The sequence below is a fragment of the Mauremys mutica genome, chromosome 1, assembly GCF_020497125.1.
Source record: "Mauremys mutica isolate MM-2020 ecotype Southern chromosome 1, ASM2049712v1, whole genome shotgun sequence".
Classification (NCBI taxonomy): domain Eukaryota; kingdom Metazoa; phylum Chordata; order Testudines; family Geoemydidae; genus Mauremys; species Mauremys mutica.
In genome coordinates this window covers 87,506,536-87,525,154 of record NC_059072.1, presented here as the reverse complement: position 1 = coordinate 87,525,154, position 18,619 = coordinate 87,506,536, and the positions used below count along the sequence as shown (strand labels likewise).

The 18,619-nt window shown below is 40.4% G+C and overlaps 1 protein-coding gene across 1 annotated transcript in view; it reads right to left on the bottom strand.

Moving 5' to 3' along the window:
• Positions 1–18,619, bottom strand: part of ANO4 (anoctamin 4) — a 257,266-nt gene that overhangs the window by 170,878 nt on the left and 67,769 nt on the right. Inside the window, exon 2 of the mRNA XM_045002152.1 lies at positions 17,902–18,108. Within this exon, the coding sequence (XP_044858087.1) occupies positions 17,902–17,971 (70 nt within the window). The 5' untranslated portion in view covers positions 17,972–18,108. The remainder of the gene's footprint in view (positions 1–17,901; positions 18,109–18,619) is intronic.

The following is an 18,619-nucleotide window of genomic DNA, read 5'->3' as shown; positions in this document are numbered from 1 at the left end:
TAAATACAAGAATTTGCATTTTATTGGACTGTAGTTAATGAAGTCCAAAATTTATTACATGGGGAGCATTTGGTTTCATACAGACCAGCTCTAAATTGGTCATAAGATTTCAGTTCCTCTTGGTCATCTTGCCCAGATCATGGCCTCCTGCAGGAAAACTCAGACAAAGAGACAAACAGGAGAAAAATTCTGCAGTTCCCCTTGTGGAGTTTCTTTAGGATTAATTTGTCCAGGGCAGTGATACTCAGACTGAGGCTTGCGAGCTGCAAGTGGCTTTTTAATGTGTCTCCTGTGGCTCTTTGCAGCACATGATATTAAAACACTGTTTGATTTAATTGTTACCCAGTCTAAATTATTAACCAATCAGGGTGCTTTTACTATGTTATTAACTAATAAAGATACGAACTTTATATATGGCTCCTGAACCACTAGGGTCTGAGTATCACTGGTCCAGGGGGAAGGGTTTGTCACTCCTCCCCAGACACACATGACAAAAGTCAGGAACCAAGAGGCTCCATCCTGTGTGAAATTCCAATGTTTTGACATCTGAATTGAAATTCTGAAACTTTTCATGGAATAAAAGTTCCCCATACTTCCATTCTCCCCGCAATGTGCTGGGCTCCCCAGCTGAACTACAGCTCCCATGATGCAGTGCAGATCTCCTCTCTGGCTTTGCTGCTGCATGAGAGCTCAGGTGAATGGAGATTTACATCAGAGCGATCTGAAACTAAATGTTTCAACTGAAATCAACCCAAAACAAAAATTTTTTTGATTCTAATTCCATGATGAAAAAAATAGGCAAAAATCAATATTTTTGATGGGATATTCCTAACCAGCACTAGCACAAGGTCACCTGAATGGGGTACCTGTGGGGCCCCTTACCATTCTCCAGAGTTTTCTGATAGCTTCTGGCAGCAGCTGCCCCTGGAACCCCTTTTAAGCTGACAGGGGGCTCCTAGCATAGATTTCATTCAGGTTCTCAGGCTGAATTTATTCTTTACTGGACGTCCTGCAGCTAGGTGGTGGGGAAACAACAATGTTGCTCCAAGCTCCTGTTCCTCCTCATACTGACTCTTGTCCATACAAGCCCAGAACGTGCCTTCTGCAGGTCTAGGGATAGCGCATGTGTGTTGGGGAGTGGGAGAGGGAAGGGGATGGAGAGAGATTTTTGCTGAAAAGGTAGCTGATTGCCCACCACAGCTTGCTATACATGGTAGCTGGGTGTTAGTTTCTCTTGGGAGCTAGAGGTAAGGAGCCAAGAAGATTCCTGTGCTGTGTACTTGCTCCAAAGAGGAACCGAACACCTATTTACTGCAATAACAGCTATCATATTCTGTTCATTTTTCCACAGAGTTACCTGTTTTTATGTATTTCAGGCCTTCTGGCATTTTATTATTTTGGGGTGGCAGTTGTTTGCTTGCATGATTAAGACAAAGACAAAGTGCCAGGCCAAATTCTGCTCAGTGCAATCTCCACTGACTTCTGTGGAGTAGTACTGGAACAACAGAGTACAGAATTTGGCCCACCTTGTTTCTGAAGTTTTTGGATATTGCTTCAAGCAACTGTAGTGACAAGCTCGGTTTCCCCAACATAATTTGAAAGTTTTTTCCCCTATGTAGCAAGGAATCTATCTTTCTGTATCTATAGAAAGCACTTCCCACACTTTTATATCGTTTATAAATATATAATGATACAGATTGGAACAAAAGCCTTTACAGATCTTAGATTTAAGCCACAGGATTCTATCATTACTACATTAAAGCAAGATATATTTCCATTGAGATAGAAACTGGAAGAATACTGTAAAATCACGTTGCATCCGACGAAGTGGGTATTCACCCACGAAAGCTCATGCTCCAATACGTCTGTTAGTCTATAAGGTGTCACACGACTCTTTGCTGCTTTTACAGATCCAGACTAACACGGCTACCCCTCTGATACTTGGAAGAATACTGTAAATTGAGGTGATGTTTCTAGACCTTCAGAAAGCATTTGACCTGGTACACTGCCTCCCTATTATTACTACAGTTTAGGGACTTGATGATCGTAAGTGCTTTAGCAATTATCCTACAGAGACAAGGTGGGTGAGGTAATATCTCTTATTGGACCCAACTTCTGTTGGTGAGAGATAAACTTTCCTCAAAAGCTTATCCCTTCCCCCAACAGAAGTTGGTTCAATAAGGCTACGTCTACACTACCCACCGTATCGGCGGGTAGCGATCGATTTTTCAGGGATCGATATATCGCGTCTCATCTAGACGCGATATATCGATCCCCGAACGCGCTTATATCGATTCCGGAACTCCACCACCGCGAACGGCGGTGGCGTCGTCGATATGGAGAGCCCCGGAGATCGATCCCGCGCCGTGAGGATGGGTAAGTTATCGATATAAGATACTTCGACTTCAGCTACGTTATTCACGTAGCTGAAGTTGCGTATCTTATATCGATTTTTCCCCTTAGTGTAGACCAGCCCTAAGAGATATTATCTCATTCACTTCTCTCATAGCCTGGGACCAACACAGCTACAACAACACTGCATAAGATAGGCTACAGTCTATGATGGTTCAGAGTAGAAAATCAAGTCCTTTGTTTATATGGAGAACATTACTACTGTTCACAACATCCTCTCTGATTATAGGTTCAGTAACATCTGTCTATAGTGGAATTGGCAGAGAATCAACAACTGGTGAAAAAGTATAAAAAATCCAGGTTAATTTTAATATTTCAAATGTGATTCAAATGAATACAAGAAGTTATTTAAATTTTAAATAGGAAAAGATAAATGTACCATTTTGCAATAGAAAAACAAGATTCCAAAGCCAAATTGTTCTGGCTTTTGGTGTAAAGCTGGATCAAGAATGTCAATGGAATAACTATACTGATTATTTTATAAAAGTACTTTAACGGGTTTTTTTTGTATTGCAACAGATTTTACTTAAGGTTTGGTGTATGATGCAATCCATCTATTTTGCCCCTTCTGAATAACACAAAATGAAGAGATCATACAGGAGAATCTGGGCCTACTTATGTTATAGACAGTTTCTGTTCTCAGTGATACAGATGTAAAACTGGGAAAACACCAGCGAAGTCAGGATTACTCTGGATTTATGCTGGTATAATTAGGGTTGCCACCTGTTCAGGTCTTCCCAGGATCATCTCATTTTGATGATGTATTGAGAAATCTGTAAGGTGCTCAGTACACACTGCCAGCTGTCCAGTTTTATGGGCTCTGAGTTATCCCAGATATCCCTTTTTGGTCCCTCAGCGGTAGCAATCCTAGATGTAACTGAGTTCAAAATCTGGTCAATTATATGCATAATATAAAAACACACAATTGATACAATACATGTGACCTAAACAAAGTTCATTTATAACCTCTTTAAATAGATAAACCAATACTCTTTCATTTTGAAAAGTATTTGTCTTCAGCTTTCCCAAAAGAATTGACAGCATTTTGTACATTTAAGTTTTAGTGACAGTAATTGAGCCATCACAAAAGTACCAATAGAGAAGGAGGGGGTGGGAGGGAGAGTGTTTTTTCAGAACTCATCAGATAGAACAACCTTCATGTGATTTCAGAAATAGCTAAGATTATCACATTTTAGAACTAAGTGAAAAATCCAATGTACATATGGGTGTTCACTGCAGAAAAGAGCCTGATAAAATTCTGGTTGGATAACGGTGATGATACATTAACATTATAAACTGGGTGAAACCTTGTTATGGTTTGAATTAAAACTGATAGGTATGAAGGGACCATTCAATTAGCATAAGTAAAGTTAAGCCCCCATATAGGACAAAAGTTTTTTTGCTGGTGGGTTTGTGTGGTGTGAGAGGTGGGGTTGGGCAGAATACACAAAACAAAGAGAGAGGCAGAGGCAAAAGGAAGAAAGCCAAGCATCAGCCTGCAAGCACAGTGTTTGGGAAGAGCTAGAGAGCTTCTGGGGCTGTTGGTTAAAGAGGCTTGGGGCTGTAAGATAAGAAACTGCTCCTTTTGTTTGTGGGTCCTCCTGCATTTGGAGAAGCAGAACTTTGTACATTCTTTGTAAACAAACAGGATTTGTCTATTTTATGCAAAAAAAAAACCAACCTTCCCCTAAGCATCAGGCTCCATCAATTTCTATTTCCAACAGGAACATCCATATGGCCCATTCTCTGATCAGGGCCGGCTCTAACTTTTTTGCCGCCCCAAGCCAAAAAAAAAAAAAAAAAAGAGCGCCGCCCGCTGTAACACACCCCCGCCCCGCAAGCGCCGCCGAACCCCTCCGAGCGCCGTGCCGCCCAAGCCCCTGCCCCTGAGTGCTGCATCACGCCGTCCAAGTCCCCGCTCCCACCCGAGTGCTGCGCCGCCGAAGCCCCCCGGCCCCAAGTGACGCGACACACTGCCCAAGCCCCCGCCCCACAAGCGATGCGACGCGACACCGAACCCCACCCCCCCAGTGCTGCACCATGCCACCCAAGTCCCTGCCCCCATGAGCGCTCTGCCGCCCAAGCCCCCCGCCCCTCCCAAGCGCCATGCCACCCAAGCCCCTTGCCCCTCCTGAGCACCGTGCCACGCTGCCCAAGTCCCTGCCCCCCCGAGTGCCACGCCGCCGAAGCCCCCCGCCCCTCCAGCGCCACGCTGTACCACCCAAGTCCCTGCCCCCCCGAGCGCCGCACCGCCAAGTCCCCGCCCGCCCCAGCACCACGCCGCCGAAGTCCCCCCCCCCCCCCAGTGCCGCCCGGCCGAAACAAAAACAAACAAACAAAAAAAACCCTCCAGCGCCGCCTGGCCGAACCAAAAAACCCCGAGTGCCGCCCCGCCCCAAGGTGCTGCCCCAAGCATGTGCTTGGTCGGCTGGTGCCTGGAGCCGGCCCTGTCTTTGACTAGCTGATCAGGTTGAAAAGGGGCAACAGTAATAGTGTGTTTGTGTAATTGTTTATTTTCCACTCTCAAATCCATTTGAAAAAGTCTGGAATCTAGACAGACCAGAGAATTTAGTCCATTTCCCCTTACTCTAATCTACCTAAAAGTGACAGTAGGATTGATTATACTTTGGTTGTGCTTCTTTCTTCTTACATTGTAAGTACACTTGTTAAAGCATACACAGGCTTCCATTTTCTTTACCTACCATGTAGGATAAAAAAAACTCACCTGTATTTGATAAATGTGGTGATTTTTATGAATGAAAGATCAGTGTAGTTGTCATTTTACTTTATACAATGTCATGAACTGCTTGTAGACAAATAAGGAATAGAGGAAGCAAACATTTGTTGAATAAATTGTTCATTTCAAAGAGCTTGCTCAAGTCTAATGCCAGCTATGGGCTGATGGGGGAAGCAGAAATGTTGGCTGCATTAGTGATGAGGAGTGTGACCTAACAGACATCCTCCGGGCCATCAGTGATTTTATAAAATGTCACATCAGAATAACCTTAATAAGATTCCAGACTGTCTTTCTGAATGGATTCTAGCATTACAGGCAATTAAACAGAATTAAGGCTACGGAATCTGCGACTTCCAGAGACTTCCGTGACTTCAGCCTGCAGGGCCTAGAAGCTGCAGGGTCCCTCTGATGCCCTCAGTGGCTGGGAACTCTAGGGTGTCCCCACCGCCTCCCCCGGAGCTCTGAGTCACCACAGGCAGCGGGGGAGAGAGGGCTCCTGCAGCTCCCAGCCGCCATGGGTAGTGGGGGCCTGGGAGATCTGAGTCGCTGCTCCTGGCAGCCATCATGGGCAGACAGGGATCACATAGCTAGCTCCTAGTCACAGGCAGTGTGTGGAGGGGTGGCAGTTCCCCATTTTGTCATGCATATTTTTAGTAAAACTCTCGGATAGGTCATGTGTGTCCGTGAATTTTTCTTTATTGCTCATGACCTGTCCGTGACATTTACTAAAAATATGCATGACAAAATCTTAGCCTTATGTATCATTGCCATCATTATCCGAACACGCTAATTCATCAGGTTCATGCCTACAGCAAACACCAGTAGCTCAGCTGTGCTGGAAGACCAACCCATTAAGCCGGGTGAGGATCAGGGAGCTGTAAAGGTGGACTAAGGGCACCATTACACCCCTTCCTCTTGTCGTACTCTAAGCACAATTTAACCAGATAGGAGAATCTTGCCCTGTGAACTTGATTCTCATTTACACTAAAGTTCTTTCCCACAATTCTAGCAGTACAAAGGGGCATTAAAGTAGGCACAACTTAGATGGTGCTTAAAAGCTTGTCAGATTTACCTAAACTAAGGTATTGCTTAGCTTCAGAAGAGCACTTAAGTGCTCTCCTGAATTGAGGCTTATTGTGCAGTTTTCCATTGTACGGGTACTTCCCTATACTTACTATTGGAAGAACCCTGAATGTTACCTACAAGGTTCTGTAACTGCAAATACTGAACACTCAGGCCATGCCTACACTAATAAATTGTCAACCTAATTTATGTTGGCATACAGTCACCGCAGTTATTAAATTGCTTGCGTGTGCACATTCGCTCCTTGTGTCAGTGCTGCATGTCCTCACCAGGAGCACTTGTATTGATTGTATTATCAGTGTGGGGCATTGTGGGATGGCTCCTGAAAGCCAGTATCAGTCACAATGCAGTGTCTACACTGACACTGAGTTGACCTAATTACATCAACCGTGATGCTACACCATTTGGGAAAATGGTGTTACTAATATTGGCATAGAGAGGCACTGATGTTGGCAGGAGTCAAATTTAAGTGAAGACACTTCCACGGCTAAGTCGATGCAAGGCAGCCTATGTCACTTAACCCTGTAGTGTAAACCAGGCCTCAGTTGTGTCTTTACAGAACAGATTTGTGTTTGGAGCAGTGAAGAACTGCATTGCCCCAGGGATATAACTGGGAATCATTCTGCTTCTCAGAGCTCCCTAGTATGCAAGGGGAACATGCTTTCTACTACACTGCTTTACTCGGTGCAGCATACTCCCCCATGCACCACTCACACTCCAGAGGCTGATGCAGGCAGGGAAGGTGTGTTCAGGGCCAAGGCCCTGCCTTCTTTGAGCACACAGTGCTCCCAGGGCAGTACAGAAAGCAGTCCTTGCACTTCCCTCATTCTAGGAAAAATAACTATGCCTGATTCCCACAATGGGGAGAAAAGCAAAAGAAGAGGACACACTGAACCTAAGGGCTAAAAATAATCTGGCCCTTGGTGTCTTAGACACCTGGCATGTATGTGTAGCTGAGAGACAATAAGATCCACTATATTGTTCTTCATGCATCACCAACAAAAAGGAATCTCAATATGATCCCAGAAACCCTATTTTTGGCACAAAGAATGAATCAGAGGACAACGTTTGTGGTCGTACTGGTACTCTTCTTTTATCAACTGTCATGTTGGTTTTTTTATGTATTTCTTGTGTGTTTATTTTCTGGCCACCCAGGAGTGCTAGGAATTTTCTCTTGGCTCTGATATGTAATTACAATTATTTATTTTATATCCGTTCTTTCCTCATTCAAAAAAAAAAAAAACACAGAACAAAAACCTCACAACTTTTCCTAAGAAAGGACACAGCTTAATTTTGAGACCAGGCTAACCTGTGGGGCTTGCAGCTGGAAAATAAGTCTTCATATTTCTCATAAATGGAGCAAAGCTGATATGGAGATTAGTGGCACAATATAAAGAACCCAGGTGTATTACTGTCAGAGTCCCTTCCTAATCATAACTACATGTCTAAAGAATGCAGGGCTATTTTGTTCAGTCTTTTGAAAGGCCATCTGCAAGAAGCTTTTTCTCAGACTATATGAAACACATATTGTGTCTGACATGTAAGTTTTTGGATAAGTGGGGGCCTCTTTCAGGCAAGAACCATATTGCAAAGAAGACACATTTATAAAACCAGCAGTACAGGAAGATGGCAATTCTTGATTTAGTCCTAAGTGGAGCACAGGATCTGGTCCAAGAGGTGAATATAGCTGGACCACTTGGTAATCGTGACCGTAATATAATTAAATTTAACATTCCTGTGGCGGGGAAAACACCACGGCAGCCCAACACTGTAGCATTTAATTTCAGAAAGGGGAACTACACAAAAATGAGGAAATTAGTTAAACAAACATTAAAAGGTACAATGCCAAAAGTGAAACCCCTGCAAGCTGCATGGGAACTTTTAAAAGGCACCATAATAAAAGCTCAATTTAAATGTATATTTCCAAATTAAAAAACATAGTAAGAGAACCAAAAAAGTGCCACCGTGGCTAAACAACAAAGTAAAAGAAGCAGTGAGAGGCAAAAAGGCATCTTCCATCCTCTACTCCTTAATAGGACATAGAGAATCTCCATTAATAGATCCTCCCCTAAGGGATGTTTCAGTTCAAACCATGTGCTCCTCCGCACCTGTCATCTTTCCCCCAGGCCTTTGTTTAAAAACTGCTCTATGACCTTTTTAATTTTAAAAAGGACTTGCATCCGAAGAAGTGGGTATTCACCCACGAAAGCTCATGCTGCAAAACGTCTGTTAGTCTATAAGGTGCCACAGGATTCTTTGCTGCTTAATTTTAAGTGCCCTTTAATTTCAATTAGTATACTATGTAACTAAGTGCATCAGTGAAAGAAGGGTCATCTCACAGCACAAAACAGGAGACTGATCACTGGTGAAGAAACATCTGCCCTTTAAAATATAGGTCTCCCAAGGGAGGAAAGACTGATGTTGCATTCACAGTCAAACTCTTTTAAAGCCATAACCTAAGAAATATGATCATACCTCTTCTTTTGATTTCAGTTCTTCTCTACTCTTCACAATGGCCCAGTCATATCCAACATTTCTTTTGCTATTGTAGTATTATTTATTTATTCCTATGCTGGTAATGCTTGGAGGCCCCAGACAGGATCAGTGCCAAGCACCGTACAAAACCACGAAGTTAGGCATGGTCCCTGCCCCAAACAGCTTACAATCTAAAAAGCACAAGAGAGGCCCTTTACAAGCACTGTCTTTTATTACTAGGTTTCCTGATTATGAGATTAATACAGCACAGGAATTTTTAAAGAACTAGCCCTTTCCCTCACACAGTAATAGTAGCGGTGAACCAAACAACAACAATATAGATAGACACTGGAATGGGCTGGATGACTGAGTGCCCTGGCAACAGATCTGGAGCTTTCCACCTCAAAATGGCTAGTGACTAGAAGTAATCACAGTCTCTGCCCAGTTCCTAGTTGACAGGCATCCAGATTGCAACTGACATTCACTGCTCCACTTGCTGGCAGTGAATAAGGAATGAATGGGCTGAGAGTCTGAACTCTCTCTTTATCCAGAGAGATAATGTTGTCTTTCCAGCTCAGAGTTGGTACATATTGGCAGGGTGGTGCATAAAACATGGACTGTTCTGTATCTTTACTGTAGATAAAGAGACGATTTCAGTCTCCAAAGCTTTCACTTCAGCTTCTTTCAGGAAGACTTAGCTCCCTGACGATATAACATTTTTATTTGTGAAATTATTTGTCACTGTAATGTGCAAGTTAGTTTCAGAAATGGGGTAGAAAGAAATGTTCAAGTTTCTATACCACTCCTCCTCACCACAAACAGAGAGAAAATCTGGATATACCCTGCACAAATGTATTTAAAAAAATAAGGCTCTAGTATGGTTGGCTAAATGTAAAAATATTTCTGTGAATACTAATTAGAACGTAGAGATGAATTAGCTTCAGCTGTGCCCCTTGTACAAGTTGCTCCCTCGGACTATTTGAGTGATAGGGTTTTACCAGCAGAAACAGTAATAAAAAAACAAATTTTCAATTCATAGATGCCTGACTTTGCACCAAAAGCACTCCTCCCAACAGTAACAAAAATATCATTGGTTTCCAGCCAATCACCTCTAAGCAGCACAGCTTGAATACTGAATATTCATAATACAATTTGAATAATCGATAAATCTGAGGATATCACAACCTGTCTATGGACATTCTGTGAACAGAAAAAGAGATGAGGTTTGTTGAATACATTGTAAACTGTGAAATACTTGCTCAGCTCTGAATTCCATCAAGATGGTCACAGCTAAAGAGACTTTGAAATTGAGCTGATAAAGTACATTCCTTTTTTTTACTTTAGTTTCTGACTCCCACAGTTGCAAAAATTGCACATTTTCAGAGCCTCCGAAATCAATGGTTCTACTATATAATACCACTATATTCCCACCCCTGCTTTTATTTCATACCCTGTGATTAAGTAAACTAATAAAGTGAAGCATTTCACTGAACCATACAAGTAAAAACAGCTTCCGAATAAATAAATAAATAACAGGAAAAGCATGGCAAATGCAACATACATCTCTTTTCAGCTTCTCTAACATGTGGCTTCTATAGTTTTTGATATATGGCAAGAATTTTACTAAAAAAGATCCTGTGAATTCTAACAAGCATGCTAGACGTCTATTGGAATGCAAGGAACTAGTGATTTCAGTAAGTGTGTCATTGTATTTGAATATAAAGCTTATTTAAATATTATTATAGGACTGGAAGGGACCTTGAGAGGTCATCTAGTCCAGTCCCCTGCACTCATAGCAGGATTAAATATTATCTAGACCATCCCGACAGGTGTTTGTCTAACATGCTCTTAAAAATCTCCAGTGACGGAGATTCCACAACTTCCTTAGGCAATTTATTCCAATGCTTAACTATCCCGACAGGAAGTTTTTTCCTAATGTCCAACCTAAACCAACCTTGTTGCAATTTAAGACCATTGCTTCCTGTCCTCTCCTCAGAGGTTAACAAGAACAATTTACCTTTCTCCTCCTTTTAGCAACCTTTTATGTACTTAAAAACTGTTATGTCCTCCCTCAGTCTTTTCTTCTCCAGACTAAACAAACCCATTTTTTTCAATCTTCCCTCATAGGTCATGTTTTCTAGACCTTTAATCATTTGTGTTGCTCTTCTCTGGACTTTCTCCAATTTGTCCACATCTTTCCTAAAATGTGGCACCCAAAACTGGATACAGTACTCCAGTTGAGGCCCTATCAGCGTGGAGTAGAGTGGAAGAATTACTTCTGGTGTCTGTCTTACAACATTCCTGCTAATACATTCCAGAATGAGGTTTGCTTTTTTTGCAATAGTATTAACTGTTGACACATATTTAGCTTGTGATCCACTATGACCTCCAGACCCCTTTCTGCAGTACTCCTTCCTGGGCAGTGATATCCCGTTTCGTATGTATGCAACTGATTGTTCCTTCCTAAGTGGAGTACTTTGCATTTGTCCTTATTTAATTTCATCCTATTTACTTCACACCATTTCTCCAATTTGTCCAGATCATTCTGAATTTATACATGGATGTACCCATACTACCTATTTGGAATATCAAATAAATTCCAATTCACGATTTACTTTTCTTTGGGTTTATGAGGCTTTTCTTATTTTTAAATAATGAATAGGACACTAAGCAAAAAGTGTACAGAACATTCTTAGAATCTGTTGGACTACGGGCTTCTTACCTATTTACTGGACTCTCATATATATCCTCAATAAAATAAGTTTTCAACAGGCAAATACAGTACTCATAGAATATGTCACATTAACAGATTGGAAAGTCCTATTTATTCCTTGACAAGACAAGGGTACAGCATGACCAACAGCAGTGTGAGCTTTTCCTTTTGCCGAACAATTGCCTCAACCCTGACTTAGAGGGCCGCCATGGAATAGAATGTTCAGCCCATGACCCTTCTGCTGAGACAGCTGAATGGGTATTGCTTTGCACCACAGGGAAAAGTTTTCTGCGTGTAATATGGATACGGCAACTAGAAACCAGACTGAGACAATCAGTTCTTTTAACGAATTACTTTTCTTTGCTAGAAAAACTAGCTGACTTTCCATCTCATGGCAGATAGGTCAGCCATTCCTGCAGTCCCATCATTATCTCGGAACAATTAATCATCCAACAACTTTTCATCTTTGGCACACTAATTTCCCAGACTGGAGTTCCTTATGTAGCATAAATAGAGTCCTATTGCATATTAGTCTGAAACCCAGAGGAGACTGAATAATAGAATAGGAGCAATGAAATGTGAACACAGATCCTTGTATGTGAACCTGCAGAAGCTCCCTGACTGCAACTTCTGTGTTTTTGCTGCCCAAAGATAAGATAACTCAAACAGCATAATTTAGAATGTTTCAGAACTTTGAAGTTTGTGTTCCAGGAGAAAGGGAGAGAAATTTCTCTTTCAAATGCTGTGTCTTTCAAAGGATTTCTTATGGGTCTTGATGTTTTACAAAATGTTTAGAGAAAAAACATCTGAGTCAAGAAAAAGAACAAGCCTGAACAAAAACTAAAGTCTGTATAACTTTTCTCTCTCTCTCATTTTCAAGTGCCTCTGCACTTCTGAATTCCATCCAGGAGTGCAAATGGAAATGCAGTAACACTAAAAAGAATACTGTGCTTGTCGTCCTTTTGGACTGACCAAACCCCACCTGCCAAGAAATGCTGAAAATCTCACAAAGAAAACATTTTCAGTTCTGTTTTGTGAATGCACATAATTACAGTAATGTTGGATCCATTTCCCCAACTGAATCACAAGAATTTAGGTTCATCCATCACTAAAAATAACTTTTGATAATCTATGTTTCCCAGCAATATTTTCTGATATTAATATAAAAATGAAGTAACTCCCATTCTGATCAGAAGAATTAACATCTAGTGAAACATCCACGGTTCTATATCTTCCAGTGTCATAAGAGTACGAACTGATGAGTTTATCAATATTATTTCTTACAAATACAGTGACTTCTTGATCCATGCTCATTATACTGCTCTCAAAACAGCACCTTGAAGAAATCTTCTGAGCAAAATTCACCACTGTGAGGAGACCCCAGTACAAGGTTTATATGCTACTTAAATCCCTGTCTCTATTTTGAGGGCTTGCATGGAACTGAAGTGGTGCATGTGTCTTGCATTGACTCTCTGCATAAAGGTGAATTTCACCTTACATTTGTACAAAATCACAAAACTGTTACTTCAGCACATTTGTGCAGGGGGCCAGCACAACGCATATGCACCATTTCATTTCCATTGAAGCCCTCTATACTGGGATAGGCACTTAAATAAGAATGAGAGCAAGACAATGAAGAAGCATCAGAAAGTCATCTGATTTCCAGTTCCCCAAATAATCTGTTATTTAAGCATTGCTCTTTTTCTTTAGATTCACATCACACACTAGAAACACAAAACAACAAAAAAACCCTTGCAACTAGCAACACCTAAAAATAGAGACAGAAGAAGTGCACAGTTGATGACTAACATAATGCTAGAGCCATAGGGAAAGTTCACTGTTCTTTAAAAGATTCTATATTCCACTTGATAGCGGAAAGGAAATGAGTGTTAAATAATGGAAATATAACTCAAAGTAGATTAGTAATAATAATGTTTAGAACTTGCTTAGTATTTTGTATAAGTATCAAAACACTTTACAAAGATGCATAAGCATTATTGTCCTTATTTTGCATATGGAGAAACAGAAGCACAGAGTGGTTTGCCCAAGATCACTTAGAAAACTAACAGCAATGTTGGGAAGAGAATCCTGGGGGGAGATCTGTAATTATGGCAATTTATGCCAGCTGAGGCTCTGCCCCCTGTGTTTTGACTCATAAGCCAATGCCTTATCAACCACAACACAACTCTTCCCATGACTGAGAAGTACTTTACCACAGACTATGGATGGTGGTTTGGTTCTGCCAGAAATCAGAACCCCCAAGCCATCCCAGATCCAGTGTAAGAACGAAGATTTAGATCAGTATGAATGCTCATATCATTATGATCTAGGGGAAAGGGCACCACCTTTTTAGCCTTTGTTTCCTTTTCTAGACAGAGAGTTTGCTTCTTGACCTCACATGAAGCCATACAGTGACATCAGAAGCCATGACTAAGTTTGCATGTAGTACTTGGTAGCAGGGTTATTCCATTGCTGTTGCTCTTTCCCTCTGTGCTCAGTCTGTACAGAATACTCTCTGTGTTTGTCTACACATATCAGTTGCCCCAGTTTAAATAAAGGTGCGATTTTTGCACCAATTTAAACTGGAGCAACATGACTTTCCTCTTTTAGTTAAATGAATAAAACTTTTTGTGAAGCCACCTGAAAACAACAACATGGTGAAGAGCTGTGGAAGCCAAGCTGAAAAACCTGGGGCACAGCTGGGGAACCATTGAAAGACTTGCCAGAAACAGACAGTAGTGGAGGAACTTGGTCACTGCCCTAAACGCCAGAGGAATAATAGGAACATGATGATGATGAAGTCTCTCAGTAGTAACACGTGGAGAGAGCAAGTACAGCAGAGCAGCCAACTAACAGTGAACCCACCAATGGTCCCCAGTGTCACATTGTGCCTCCACAAGTGATCAAGAATAAGCAGAAGCAGAATGTGAGAAGAGGAGGCCTCAAGAATAGCCACATAGAGGGAAAGGAAATTTGATACAGAGAACATCTCAGCTGGTAGAAATGTAATTTTTAACTATATGAAAGAAGTTATTGGTGAGAGTTTAGGTTTAAAGGCAATTACTAAAATAGCGGATTCATTGCCACACTCCTCAGCAAGACTGCCTCTCTATTTCTTATTCAGCACCGAGTTGAAAAACGGTTGCTAGGTTAATAGTTGTTGCAGTAACTCTATTAAGCCTCACACTGGAGAAAGGGCTTTTTACAAGGCAAGGCATACTGCAGAAAACTTCCTGCTAGATTGCCACTTCAGTGGTGTGGGCAACACACAGCGCAATAGTATAAGCCATCTATCATGGTCTTAGGTGGGTGTGCGGGGGCGGGGTGACAAACCTAGTGGCCAAGGCCAGAGTCAAGATCCAGGAGTCTGAGCCCAGGGTCAGAGATGGAGTTAGGAACCAGGCAGAGAAGCAGGACTGGAACAAGCCTAGGAAGATGGCACAATCATAGCTTCACGCATAAGTGTTGAGCAGCCAGTGGCCAAGTGCTACTGTTCTGCTTAAGAACAGTCCTGGCAATGCTGCTCAGCCAATCAGGTGATCTGGCCAATTAGGGGTTTCACCTGTCTTTAGTGAGCTGATCCCAGGCCCAGCGGCAGGCCCTGATTCCTGACACCATCCAATTGCAGCTGCAATACTATCCACTAGTAAATAAAATTGTGTGTATGGGGACGGGATGAGACAACCTAAAGAAGAAGTGCTGTCTGATAAGGCAGCCACTGGACGACATATAGAAATCTATCATTGTCCTCACTACAACTTAGGTTACTTTCAGTCTTAGTCAAAATAAATAAGTGAAAATAATTATTGATAAATCATTAAATGGTCCCATTCTGGGCAGGAAGAAAAATGACAAAGATAAGCATCTTTGTGTGCAGAAAACAGTAGCAGGACACTGTCAGAGGAAGAAAACCAAATTCCTTTTTGATCTACCACTTCATGAAAGAGAGTCTGATTTTTACCTCAGCTCTGATTTCTATGATTAATGAAAGTCAGAACCACCGTTTCAAGTTCTCACAGCCCTATTCTAGATTTCCAGGTTAATCAGAATCTCTTCATGTTCTGAATATTTGTTACTTGAGCAAGAGAAAATTGAGGCTGAATATAAAGTAAACTTCCCTAATGGTGAGATCTATATGACTGGGTGAATATTACCTCTGAGGGGAGCAAGAAACTCAACTGCTTGAGCTATTTAAAATTAGACTTAAGAAATTATTCAAGAATATAATGTAGGCAACAGCCCTGCAATGGGAGGGGGATGACTGGAGAACAAAATACTTTAAAGTCCTATTTTTTGATTAATTAATAAGAGAATCATAGAAGTTGAGTGAGAACCTTTTCAATTCACCATCACCACTCCATTTCAGACCTATGGGTTTTTTTATAGAACTAAAGACAGCAGAAGTTAATTTGTCATTCTATATGAATTAATAAAATATGCTTTAAATTTAAATTAATTTTCTCTCTCAGGAGGGAATATTTATTACAGAAGATATCCCAGCACAATATTTCTTAGAATTAAGTTGCATGTATGTGGGATTTTTGTTATTTAACTTAGAAAGGGAAACAAATTTTGATTTCTGATATAGAATCACATTTAAGGCCCTAAATCACAACACTGTTTTACTGCAATACCAAATGAAGTATGATATTTTAAGATATCTATGATAAGAGACGTAATTACAAAACAATTTACTAATATTCGCCCATTGACTGCAGTGGGAGTTAACTTCAAATGAAGCTTAGGGCACTCAAGCACCAAATAGGATCAGGTCTCATAATTGGTTTGTCCCACACAGGCTGCTAATTCTTTTATAAAAACAATATATACACACCATAAATAAGAGATGAACTAACCCTACATGATTTTATAGGACACTAACATCTGCAGAAAAATGTCATCCAAAAACCATTCTGACACCTACTAATGGCTCCAATTCAGGAAAGCATGTGGGGACATGTTTAAATCCATCCCATTAGGAATACTTTCCTAAATCAGTGTCAATATTTGTTTGTTTTGTTCTGTATGTATTATTTAGTATTAAACGATAAACCGTATTCATGACTGAATATAAAGATAATCTACATCCCTACAAAAATGAATATTGTTACCATTGTTACATGTTCATAATTATGTAAACATTTGTATTTTGCAAAACATGATTTTACTTTTTTTAAATGCTGTCAGTTGACATTATACTGCTGGTGGAGGTCATGAAGTTCTGTCTATACCAATAGCAACTAATGTGCTTCAAAGGAGAAAAAAACCACAGAAGCTAAAAATAAAAGGACTAAGAAATGGACATAGTAATTGGCAAAAGCAAAATATGTGATGGTGTGGGTTACTAAAATATTATAATTAGCACGTTTAGTAAGATATGCATAACTTGTGCTGTTGTGAATAATATGGTAATCCAAAATTCAAGTCAATGCAAATTGTATAGCAACTGACACCACATATTTTGTATTTAACTCCACTGTAATTTTAAAAATAATTAATGTACTGCATTTACTAAATAATCTGCAAGATTGTGTAAATACAGCATGCAAAGATTTGCATGTGGAACTCCCTTATTTCCCACATAAATCCCCACTCATTGATACAACAGATCCCATTTATTTACATGGGGGCAGTGATGATCTTTTTAAGTGCAGCAAAACTGAAAGTCCAGTGAGGTCCTGCACTGTGTAAAACACAAAAATCCAACCACATTATTTTGCAGCTCTAATCTTAAATTAATTCAGATCTGAAGTTTCATCTGCATTGCAAAAGTATGTTTGAACATGGCATCTCCACATGTATTCCTTTGGAATAAGAAAAAAAATACTTTAGAAGTAGCTCTGGAAATTTGCTTAACAATGAGTGTATTCAAGTTATCCTCTAGGATTTTATGGTGCCTAGGAGACTCTGTCCTCTTAAAATAAGGTTAATTTTACTTTTCCAGTTAATCCATACTGCAAATTACTCCTTCAGTCCTAGAGATTTTTCCAGTCTAGCACAGGAATCAAACCATAGTCTGCACTCTGATTTTATGAAATCAGACTGTTGAGTTATACAGTGATGCATACAGAATTCAGAGGGTTGAATCTAGTCAATTGTTTATTAAGTTAATCAAATATAAAATGCACCAGTATTCTATAAAAAAAGTTCAAAGCACTGTAAGTGGCAGTGATTGTACATTAGTGTGGAATATTGTAATTGTTGGGGTTTTTCTTTTTTTTAAAAAATAGGACACCTGATTTGTTATTTCCAATTCCCCGTAAATCAGCCAGCTGTCGTAACTCTTGCTTCGTCTGACAGAACTCACAACTGTTGTGAACAAGCATACCAAAAATAGACAGAATGACCATCAATCTATTGACCCTTGGATCAATCTATTGATTTCCAGGCAAGCATGATCTGATATTATGAATACAAAGATTCATAGCATATGCCAGTCTGTAAACCAAACTGAAAAGTGTTGTCAAGTCATATTTGTTACCTGCATGATGGATTTTTGTTTTTCCATTAGTAACTGCTGGTATATTAGATCCAGAAGATGAGGCTTCCATTTTTATTGACCTTCTGACTTGTGGGAGTGAAGAATGCCTAACCACAGGCAGACGCTGTGATAGCGGATGGCTTCCTGCACTTCTCCTCTGATAGATTTGCAAACGCTTTTCAGCCCCATGAATAGATAAACTTATACCTGATGGGAATGAGAAATAGCACTGTTAGATGCAGGAGACCAGCTCAGAATCACTAAAATATATCAATCGGCACAGTTTAAAATGGATCAGTAACAGCCCTCTTGAGAAAAGTACAAAGGCATGAATTTTGTATTAAAATGAAAAATGTTAACCTCTTTACACTTGCTGTGCAGGTGACATCAGGGCCAACACAATAACGGGTATTTAAATTAATACACAGTCCAATGTGTTACTGCCCTGCAGGAGGAATTAACTGGAGTTACTACAAAAGGGACACATACCTCATGAAGGGCACTAGAAATCAGTTAACCATCACCGAGTTTATTTAATAACACTCCATCCTGACTAGAATTGCAAATATCTAAACATTTTTCTTTAGAAAAATTCACATATCTTGTCAAATTTCATCAGAGAAAAAAAGTGACACAGACACAAGCTTGAATCTGCAAATTGATTCTGCTTTTTCACACAAAACCTTGATACTATCTTGATTTTTTTCTGGTGTTCACT